General features: G+C 48.9%; 1 protein-coding gene across 5 annotated transcripts; it reads right to left on the minus strand.

Moving 5' to 3' along the window:
- Nucleotides 1–609: 609 nt before the first annotated feature.
- LOC133341799 (kelch-like protein 14) lies at nt 610–10791 on the minus strand. Of its 5 annotated transcripts, none has more exons than XM_061550538.1 (5): nt 10307–10791; nt 7649–9923; nt 4283–4535; nt 3549–3709; nt 610–2610 (listed from the first exon to the last, which is right to left on the minus strand). In XM_061550538.1, the coding sequence occupies exons 2-5, from the start codon at nt 9032–9034 to the stop codon at nt 2227–2229; spliced, it is 2184 nt and encodes a 727-aa protein (XP_061406522.1). In that variant the 5' UTR covers nt 9035–9923; nt 10307–10791; the 3' UTR covers nt 610–2226. The 5 variants fall into 5 exon arrangements, with proteins under 5 accessions (XP_061406522.1, XP_061406523.1, XP_061406520.1 ...); XM_061550539.1 differs by lacking the exon at nt 610–2610 and adding an exon at nt 2654–3194 and having other exon boundaries at nt 3324–3709; XM_061550536.1 differs by lacking the exon at nt 610–2610 and having other exon boundaries at nt 2654–3709; nt 7649–9493.
- Between the last annotated feature and the right edge of the window lie 887 nt (nt 10792–11678).

Consider the following 11678-nt stretch of genomic DNA (forward strand, 5'->3'; position numbering starts at 1 on the left):
GCCTGCCACCCACCACACACCTCCGATTAGCACGGTTGGCTACGTACGGTGCGAAAAAAGTTCAACATACACACACACACCGCCAGCCCTAAAACACAACAAAGAGATTCTAGATTTGAAGCTTTCGTGACTCCAAGGATGCATATTCTTAGGTTTTTTCGGTAAAGTCACGTAGGTAAAAAATTAAAATTAATAAAAGTAAAATAAAAATACAGCAATCGTGCTGTGACGGTTCCACCTGAAGACGGAAGCTTGTGTTGCCTCCTGAAACGTCGTGATTTTTCTTTTATTTTACTTTTATTAATTTAAATTTTTTACCTACGTGACTTTACCGAAAAAACCTAAGAATACAACAAAGAGAGATCGCATGCCCACAGTCGGTTGTGTTTTCTTTTAGACATTTTGTTTTAGTTTAGTTGATTACGCTTCTGAGCCAGCTGGTGAGAATCGTGCAAAACTTATCCCACTTTTCACCAAGGCAAGTGGAAGGCTACAGACTTGAGTATTTCTAACCTAACAACGACGTTTGTGTGTGTTGTGTTAAGGCATTTGTGTGACGAGGGGGGGGGGGGTTGAGAAATGTGACGTCACATCAAAATTCGCAACTTTCAATAAATATAGACAACACGTTCTACTTAATTAAATAGACTTTTTAATAAATGTTTTATCCTACAACCTCAGAGTGCAGCGCCACATTAAATACGCACTACAATGACAATATTTTGAAGCGATTTAAAGCATGTTTTATTTGGGGGGGGGGGGGGGCAGAGCTTTATGACGTCATATTTGAGGGGGGTCTGACTTTTTGTGACGCCGTGTGACGAAGGAGGGGGGGGGTCAAAAATCGTCCAAAATCGCGTGACGTCATTTATGGACGGCCCCATAGTGTTGTATTTGTGTTAGTACGGCTTTTGTTTAGTGTAGCACCACTAGCTCGGTGACCCGAGTTCGATTCCCGCTCGTGGCCAACACTAGTGACGATTATCTGAACCTGTCTTGGGCCTCCCCTAGGTCGACTCAGCCTCAAATGAGTACCTGGTGGTGCGGTGTGTAAACCTCGCCACTGGGGAGACGAAAGCGGCCGGGCGTGCTGGTGGCCACCCACCCCCTCGTGTGCCGTGTCGGCCTTCATAGATCCTCGCTAACAGCACTTGCCCCAACAGTTTGTGAAGGCTACACGGGGGATCTTTGTCTTTGTGTTTCATGTTGTGTATTCGAGTGTGCTGTGCATTCGAGTTCCGCGCGTACATTCCAAATTTGTCCTGCACGGTATCCATGCCGCTGACCTCGTGTTAATGCGGTAATTATTACTGACACACTCACACAGTACTCGTGTTACCACGCTGAGGTTAAAAACAAAAGTATGCAGACAAAACAAATAAATAAAGTGCGAATTAAAAAAAAGTGTCACAATTAATGTTGATATTATAACAGGGTGCAATATCTTCATAACAGTATTTATCAAACTTCTATCGATTTTTTTCGATTGTTTTATCCAGCAAATCCTCACCGAGTGTCGTGACCCGTCTCTATTGGGGCATTCCTCTTTAAATAATCTTTTGTTGCATGTGGGAGGATACCACAGTACTAGAGAAAACCCACACGAACAACGGGACCCATATACTCAACGATCTCCGACAGACGGGTTCACAAACTTGCTTGCTGTGACGGCGTCGTCTGCTCACTTCAAAGCTCCAGTGGGATTCATCACTTTACAAATCTCTACGTGATCCACCGACCCTTGCCTCCAAAGCACTGGATCAACGGCGTGTGTCACCGCACCCAGACATCTCGCGCCTCGCCATGATGCAGGTTTACTCCACTTAGCGGGTACATTAAATGTGTAGCAACAAAGGGTTTCATTTCAGCCAGGTGTGTCTGTGTCAGTGATCTGGAACACACACCACGTCCAGTATATCCGGTCACTATGACTGTGCCTATTACTCACATGCCACCTACTCCAGTTTAGCAGTGATCTGGAAAGTGCTCAGTGAGAAGTGAAGTCTTGGTAATAACTTCAAATGCATGGAAAAAACGGAGATCATTTTGTAGACCGCTGGAGAAATGCGACTGCGGTGCATTGTGAGCAGGGCCATTGTGGAAAAGGCTGACAATTAGCCAGCGATCTGCACTCACATCCACCACAGTGGCTACCAGGTGCCGGTAACCCTCCCGACATAAACTTAACTACCACTTTGAGAAATGCAACTTTGAACGCGCTTGTTATTATTCACCCCCGTTTAAAAGAGCGGCGTTGGGATCTTTCATCGGTCCACCGGCGAACCGGTCACGATGGGCGGGCGCCAACTCCACCAAACAGCACGCATGGTCCACCAGAGGCAGAGGCAGCGGCTCCTCCGCTTGCACCACGGCGGCGGCCCTTTCCTCCTCCTCTTCTCCTCCGCCTGTCCTCAGTCCGTCGAGCGCCACCACGGAGGCCTCCTTGCGCAGCTCCGCCAGGGAGCCGCCCCCCAGCACGAGGACGCGGCCGGGCCGCGTGACGGCCGCGCCGAACTGGCAGCGCTCGAGGCGCGGACCTTGCAGCACGCTCCACTGGTCGCTGCCCGCGGAGTAGCACTCCACCTCCAGCACACTGACCCACGCGCCCGCCTGCGGCCCACAGCGCACGGGGGCGGCGGTCAATAGCCCGCTGTCCGGTGTCGATCGCCTGCATCCTCGCAGCGGCGGCTTGTGGCAGGCCATCGAACAAAGGCGGTCACCGCATCGCGCGCTCTTTGAGGAGGCGCGCTTCTGCGGCCGTCTGGAACGCTCTTCCTTCCGATATTAGGAAGCCACTGGAGCTATGCACTTTTAAATCATCGAGGTTGAAAACTAATTTCTTTAGAACTGATTTTTGGCTTTAGTTTGTTGTCCGTCCCCCCGGCACCTCCGATTAGCACGGATGGCTACATACACTGCGAAGGAGTTGAACATACATATGGATTTCCTCTCACACCTGTCCCTTTCTCGCCGCACCTATTTGACCACTTTGCTAATGTACAACGGAGCCACACGGGGGCCATGTCGAGCCAGCTCAGGTGGCTGGCCAAGTTAATTTTCCACTTGCGGAACCCGAGCCATGCCGCTGATGTCACACACAATGACGAAGATGATTAACCCCGCCCCTGGCCCTACTTGTCCCCAAACCAGATTCAGATAACTTTGGAGGTCAGAGTTTCAAGGTCTGGTTCTACCTTAGTATGGCAAACAGGCAGTGTAAAACTACTCATGCTGTGAATATGATTAACCCGACCACTGGCCATTCTTGCCCCCAAACCAGATTCAGATAACTTTGGAGGCCAGAGTTTCAAGGCTGGTTCTACCTTAGCATGGCAAACAGGCAGTGGAAAACTACTCATGCTGTGAATATGATTAACCCGACCACTGGCCATTCTTGTCCCCAAACCAGATTCAGAAAAGTTTAGAGGCCAGAGCTTCATGATCTGCTTCAACATCAGCATGGCAAATAGCCAGTGGAAAGCCACCCATGCTATGAAGGGCCCCGCGACGGCACAGGCTCGGACGTGACGGTGAAGAAAGGGGCGTACCTGGTCGAGGGCCCTTCCGCCCAGGCAGTAGACACGCTCACCGGTGGAGGCCATGGCGTGCTCACAACGCGGACGGCAGAGCGGCCGGTGGCCCAGCCACTGGCCCAGGCGAGGGATGTAGCTGGTCACATCCCCCAGGACCCGACCGCCAGAGTAGCCGCCTGCCCACGCAACGCACGGGAAGATGCACGCACAGAGAATACCACATCGGTGTCTAAATGGGAGGCGGTGCACATTGTATGTATGTTTCTCGCACCTCCGGTTGGGTACATATGATGCGAAATAAGTTCAACATACATACATACGTATATATATACGAGGGATTGCTGTACGTTGAACTTTCTTAGCACCGTACATAGACAGTCGTGCTAATAGTAGTTTTTTTTTACCTATTGGTCATCATTGGCATATTATAGATATTCGTATAATTTTGTAGATATTAGTATTATTAGTATTATTTTACGAGTAACCTGGTTCTCTCATATAAACAGTACATACAACCTAGTTCTTAGGTAAAACCATGCATATGCATGGCTTTACGTAATGTTTTCAACTCTGCGTTCGTTCTTAGAAATATTCATTCGGGACCCACAAGCTGAGAGGCATTCGGTCAGGGTTAAAATCAATCGGCCAACCTGCACATCAATAGATATTTCTCTACTCTCACGCGCCCAATTTCTCGAGATCACTTTGAAAACCGCTGCATGGGGGGACGACTCGAGCTGCTGCCTCACCGGACACGAACAGCGTCCCCCTGTGCAGAGCGCCGGCGTGGTCCGCCAGGGGCCGGGACAGGGCCCTCAGGGCTTCCCAGGTGTTGGCGGCCGGGTTGTAGCGCTCGGCCGAGCTGCTCGCTTCGCCCAGGAGGTTTCCGCCGGCCACGGCGAGGATGGCGCCGTTGAGGGCGCATGCCACGAAGCGTGTGCGGCACTCCCGCATTGGTGCCACCTCGAGCCAGGAACACGAGCGCGGGTCCAGGCGGAACACCTGGGGTAGAGACGCGCGTCGGGTGACGGCGGATGATGATGATGATGATGGGGAAAAATACAAAAAAAATCGTTAGGTTTTTGCTTTGCCCTCTCCGGGAATAAGACAGACTCGTTGACTTGCAGTAGGGGTCGATTGGGGAGCCGCGGTGGCGAGCTGTTGACTACCTCGCCTGGTATACAGGAGGTCGTGGTTTCGATCTCGAGTCTGAAAATGCCTGTATATTTGGAGTTTGCGTGTTCTCCCCCCGTGGTCGTGTGGATCTTTCTCCATGTGCTCTGGTTTTTCCCTCCAATATTAGAACAGCGCGTTTCGAGTATATATTATATAAATGTCCTACGTGATAAGCCACTTAGTTGAGCTATCATTTGTGGCCAGCTCGTTTCGGAAAAAGAGCGATACAGCTCAGTGGGCCTTACCTGTTAAAATAAAAATAGTTTAGTTGAAAGTTTAGCTTCCATTTGGTGTTTGTAATATCTTATTGCCGGAAAGGGTAAATCTTAATTCCGGCATAAAGGGTTCCATCGATATCGCTGTTAGCAGATCACAGCACGACTACAGCTGCCATGGGTTGTTCCACTTGTGTCCTGTGGTATGGATCTCCAATGTGTTTGATTGGATGAGTATATCCATGTGACAGCTACAAATGACTTCTCACAAGTGATTGACCCTGGAGGGATGATGAAAGGATTCTAGATTTGAAGCTTTCGTGACTGCAAGGATTCATATTCTTAGGTTTTTTCGGTAAAGTCACGTAGGTAAAACATTAAAATTAATAAAAGTAAAATAAAAATCACGACGTTTCGGAGGCAACACAAGCTTCCCTTGTGTTGCCTCCGAAACGTCGTGATTTTTATTTTATTTTACTTTTATTAATTTTAATGTTTTACCTACGTGACTTTACTGAAAAAACCTAAGAATATGATGAAAGGATGTTGACACCAAACCACTGCTGCAGAGGAAATGTGAAATAACTTTAAGTCTCAATAGGCTCTCACATTAATGCGAAGTGTTTACTTTACTTTCATCAGGTAGGGCACACTAAGCTATGTAGCTCATTTTCAGAAGCTACCTGGCCACAAATAATAGCTCAACAAAATGTCTTATCGCGTGGAAAACTTTAGCAGCCAAATACTCTAGTGTCAACAAAACTACAATGCAAGCAATTTGTATTTATCGATATATGTAACCGCATCTCAAGATGCTGTAGAATATATATACAATCTGGGACGTGTACGAAAATACTTGACTGTTAAGATACATGTCATACAGTGATCCTTTCAGTACAGCTGTGGTAGCGAGGCAGCAGCAGAGGGCAGTGCAATACCGTCCTCCGGCATCCAGTCGAATGCTTCCGTGCTTTCACCGACCCGTAATGCCCAGCGCGGTGAAGTATGGTCAAATTAAATCTCTGGCACACGCACGGACGTGGAGATGCGCTCATCCAGCAGTGGAGTGACATAAGAAGGGCTGTGCATGCACGCGTCGACTGGACATTTGTGAAAAAGAGCTTTATGGCTCAACGGATTCCTCCAGTATAAATACATGTTCCGATTCTGATGTACAAAGTCTTAACTTAGTCACGCTTAAATTTCGATTTAAAGCTTTCGTGACTGCAGGGATTCATCTTCTTGGTTCTTTCGGTAAAGTCACGTAGAAGGGAAATAATAAAGTAATATAAATAAAGCATAATAAAATAATTCTCACGACGTTTCGGCCACAACACAAGCAGCCGACAGACCTGGTCTTCACCTGAGGACGGCTGCTTGCGTTGTGGCCGAAACGTCGTGAGAATTATATTATTGTATTATGTTTTATTTTTATTATTTTATTATTTCCCTTCGACGTGACTTTACCGAAAGAACCAAGAAGATTAGTCACGCTTGCATGATATCGCTCGGCTCTTTTTAGTAAACGTCACATATGAAAGTGGTTGATCACTTTTATAACGTGACTGTATTTATACACGAGTAGTATTTATACACGGTATATCTATACGAATATATACTACACTGATTCAATTGCACAAGGTTACAAAAAAATCATAACAGCTCGTATCAACGGAATGACCATCATCATCTCCGATAAGCGGTTGGGCTACGTACGGTGCGAAAGAAGTTCACCGTACAGACGAAATAAAAGAACTCCCAGACACGAGTCTGGCAACACGACTTTAGACGCCGTCTAATATAATGTACATACAAAGACAAAGAACCCCCCGTGTACTATGAGACCTCCTTTACCAGTGGCAAAATATAGTAATAGGTTTTTACCCTTTCAACTGGTACAACAACTGACACCTTTATACAAAGGATCATGTTTGCAATAACCACAACACAAGCAGCCAAAATGCAAACAAAAGGAAACAACTCTGATAATGATGATATGCACTGTCCTTGAAGTTGATTGGTCCCCATATCATTATCAGAGTTGTTTCTTTTTGTTTGCATTTTGACTGCTTGTGTTGTGGTTATTGCAAACATGATCAATTGTATAAAGGTGTCAGTTTTTGTACCAGTTGAAAGGGTAAAAACCTATTACTATAAACCCCCGTGTAGCCTGTAACAGACCGTTGGGGCAAGTGTTGCTAGCGAGCACGGCACACGAGGGGGTGGGTGGCCAGCACCACGCCCGGCCGCCTTTGTCTCCCTTGTGGCAGTGTTTACTACACACCGCACCAGGTACTCATTTGAGGCTGAGTCGACCCCAGGAGGAGGCCCAGGACCGGTTCAGAAAATCGTCACTGTGGTGTTGGCCATGAGCGGGAATCGAACCCAGGTCGCCGGGTTCGTAGTGCAGCGCGCTAACCACTACACCACCGCTCCCCTGTGTATACATCACAGCTGTCAACCCAAATACTGTTTACTAAGTATTCTTGTACAGGGAAATTGAGTTTTCAGGTCCATGTGGTGTACAGCCGTTTCAATACAAGCAAAAACATGTTTTTGCCTTTGTGTTTCTCCCTTGTGATGGGAATTTGTAGGATGAATGTTGAGGTTTAGCAGGGCACGGGGTGACCACTCAGGTCTGAATTGGTCTGTAATAAGGTAGGGCACCGATAAGGGGTTGACAGGTATGATACATACACACGGGTACATACAAATGACCATCACCTGATTTGTGGCGGACGTTCCTCGCGGCTCGAATCGATGTTGCCCTCCCAGGACGAACACGAACCCCCCCAGTGGCACTGCGCAGTGGTTGTAGACCGGCACCGGCGTGTCGCACAGCTTGCGCCACGCGGCCCTGCGGTGTCCACCCCGCAAGCCACCAGCTCCTCCACCACCTCCATCATCATCATCACCACCTCCATCATCACCACCACCACCATCATCATCATCCACGATCTCATCCTCCTCCTGCACCTGCGAAGCCCAAACCTCGCCGCGCACCCCATTGTCTCCGGAGCGACCTCCAAGCGCCAGAACGTTGAGGCGTGCCCCCCGGGGACTGGTCGAGGGGGTCTGCAGCAGCGGTTGCGCGTAGGGGCGCCCGTGGTAGCGCAGGGCCTCCTGCAGGTGGTCACGGCAGCGCGCGTCGCGGCTCATCGCCGGCACTCGCGAGAGGAGTTCCTTCAATTCACTTGGAGCCACCAGGGCGAAGCGCACACAGTCCAGGAGGTCGGCAGCGTGGATCTCCATCCTGGATGGGGACGATGACGACGATGTTGAGGAGGACGATGTTGAGGAGGAGGACGATGATGTTGAGGAGGACGATGAAGAAAAAGATGAGGAGGACGATGAAGAAGATGATGTTGAGGACATGTCAGGCTCCGCGCGGAGCCACGCGGTGGCCACGTGGAGGAGCTCCGTCTCGGAGGTGCCACAGGCCCCGCCGTGCGCGAGCAGCTCCTGCATGGTGCGCACGTCCACCCGGAGCAGGTGAGCGCGACTCCGGCCGCACTCCATCGCGCCCCGAAGGTTCCGCGCCACCAGCCGCACCGCCCGGCGCCTCAGCTCCGAGGAGCCGAACTTGTGCGCCAGGGCCAGCACGGCCGCGCAGTTGTCCCGGCGCAGGTTCGCGCCCAGGTACTGGAGGCACAGCTTGACGGCGTCGCGCATCAGCAGCGAGTTGGAGGCGGTGAGGATGTCCTCCATCTCGTCCATGCTCAGACGCATGCGGCCAGAGTATATGAAGTCCAGGACTCGCTCCAGACCCACCGGAGTCACACCGTGGATTTCCATGATGGTGATCTGCTCGTTGTTCATCGGTGGTGGTGATGGTGGTTGCAGAAGTGTTGATGTTGGTGGTGGTGATGATGGTAGTGTAGTTGATGCTTGTGATGGTGCTGATGTTTGTGACGATGAACTATGAATAGATGAATTGATAGATGACGAATATGATGATGATGATGAAGACTTCCTAATAGAAGACGAGACATCATTGAGGGCTGGTGGTGGCCGAGAGAAGAAGGACCTGCAGTAGGAGCTCGCTGCAGCCAGCACGAGTCTGTGCGCCGGGAAGGAGACGCCTCTGGCCATGAGCAGGGCATCGCACATCCATCCCTGCCCTCTGCATGACCTCAGTCCCTCCAGCAGCCGCTCCGAGTACGAAGTGGACTCCAGGACGAGGATGGTGTGCGGTCGATTCACTCGTGGCTCCCATACTGCTGGGGTATGTGTGTTTGTCTACGGGTGCATGTGCCTGCGATATTGATATGCCTACAAAATGTATGTTTGCTATGTTGATATGCCTGCTAAATTGGTATGCCTGCGATATTGATATGCTTGTTAAATTGATGTCTATGTTGATATGCCTGCTAAATTGGTATGCCTGCTATATTGATATGCCTGCTGAATTAATATTCCTGCTATATTTACGTGCGTGTTATATTTAAGTGCCTGCTATATTTATGTGTCCTGCTATATTGATATGCCAACTATATTAATATGCATGCGACGTTGACATGCAGTGGTGGTGGTGCCCGAAGAGAAAAAAATAGATCAGGAGCCCCCAGCCTTTAATCTATAGAATCCACGTGAGATGACGGATGATATGTAAAGGGGTATGGATGTAGCGACATGAGAGATGTAGACAAAATAAAAGGTGTAAAGAAGAGAGATGCAGAGAAGTGAGACGAGAGAGATGTCATTTGCCTTATGTTGATTATGATTTAAGATTAAATGTGATGTACCCCGAGTTTTCACAAATCGCGACTGCTTGGTCGGCTTATGCCGAACACCGCCTGTGTCGGCTGAAGCGGTGTTGTGGTGGACCCGGTCACGGTAGACACCACTGGCACTACCAATATCTCAACCGGTCCTGCTCCCCACCCCCCCCGGCACCCTCTTGACGCAACCTCACTGACCAGCGTGGTGAAGTATGGTCAAGCTACTCCCACGATCGACACTGCGTGGGGGAGGTCTTCATCCAGCCGTGAATTAACAGCTGTGAAACAAAATTAAAACCCATTCCATGTACAGCGTGGCCATCCGCGCACTCAAGTTTTAGGAGCTAAAGCCGAGTTTGAATCAAGGTTCGGCTACCAAAATAATAACAATTTTTTGGGGGAATTCGCTAAAAAAAAAACTCAGCATGTCAAAATCCGAAACGCATGTGAATACGAGACGGTTGGTCCTTAATAATATTAATCGGCACGAAGCAGTCCTTAAAGAGCCGCATGTTGCCGACCCACACGACTGTTAATGAATGAGAGGTACCCAAGTTAACCCGAGCACTGCGCAGCTGATAGACACGCAGAGTAGACGCGGCTTGTTATAAAAGCAGGACGTGTTTATGTAAGCATTTTGAAAGCTCACAAGAGCACTTACCTGATGCTGCTCAGTGTTCTTCAGTAATAGAACGACGCTCTTCACTGTACGCTCTTCAATTCACAATAACGGCCACTTAATTGCGAAAATGTTTTAAACGTCAAAGACCTGCCTATATAACGCGAGCACTTGGATGGCAATGAATTATGGCCAAACAACCACCATGATGATCAACGTGGGCTGGGAGACCTTCATCCAGAATTCGACTAACAAAGGGCTGACAATGTAACACTGAGCCACCTCTTGCGATGCGACTTGAGATGCCACGTAGGTTTGCAAAGTTCAACCAACACTGCCTTGTTTTAAGTCAGACGGGTGTACAATACACAGACGCGAGCTTTTGGTCTTCAAATGAATCAGCAAATGTATGACCGTAGCCCAAGATATACAAAAAAAAATGAGCTGTGGATAGCACGCACGTTGCATATATATGAGACCCCATCTCCACGCAGAGAAGAGGGGTAAAGCCCCCTGGCTCTGTAACACATGACCAGCACTTGTCTCAACACGCTTCTGGTTGTTGACTTTACACTCCCGGGTGGCGGAAACAACACAGCGGACAACACAGAGACCACGGCCCCATGCACCTCGCACCGACAACCTCCATCACATGCCGTGACCCACTCCCATCAATGCAAGCCGTGTACATGCACGGGGTTATGCATGTCCTACACGACCGCATACTTTGTGCACTCACGTCTTTGTCTGGATTAAGTAGAATAGGGAGGGGGGGGGGGGTGAAATACATCCAAAGTATTGCTAAAGCAGTCGTTCAGAACAAAGGCCACGGTTGCTCATACGAACACGTGGGGCAAATGAGTCTCGGGTTACTCATGCAGCGTGTTTTGATTTCAATAGGTGTCAACCAATACACTATTTGTTATTTACGTACAGACGATCGGGACCGACTGATGCAAATTCTGTTGAATAGATAGGAAGGTGAGATTTGGCACGAATTGTAGTCGAGCATGTTGTTAAAGAACACATTGTGCGGCCTTTATGTCAATCCACTGCTGGATGAAGACCTCCCCACGTCATGCCGGTAAGAGGAATTATATTCAGTAAATACCCCACCACGCTGGTCGTTGAGGGGGTCACAGGACCGGTTGAGTTATCAGTGAGCACTGATGCACGCCCAGGGCCTGGAATTAAACTCGCGTATCTCGGTTCATAGCGCAACGCGCTGACCACTGCGCCACCATTCCAACCCACGTGTATGCTTGTATCTAAACCAGCAATTATAACTTTGTGTTGCCAAATATTACAAGCCAAAGTTTGATTGGTTTTGGACAATATGCCTAAAGTTATAAATAGGTTAAAGTGTCACATTGAACAATTACGAAATAGAAAATACATATTAGTGGAACAAATA

This window comes from Lethenteron reissneri, chromosome 12 (genome assembly GCF_015708825.2).
Source record: "Lethenteron reissneri isolate LAM-NWPU_2019-01 chromosome 12, ASM1570882v1, whole genome shotgun sequence".
In the NCBI taxonomy this organism is placed as follows: Eukaryota; Metazoa; Chordata; class Hyperoartia; order Petromyzontiformes; family Petromyzontidae; genus Lethenteron; species Lethenteron reissneri.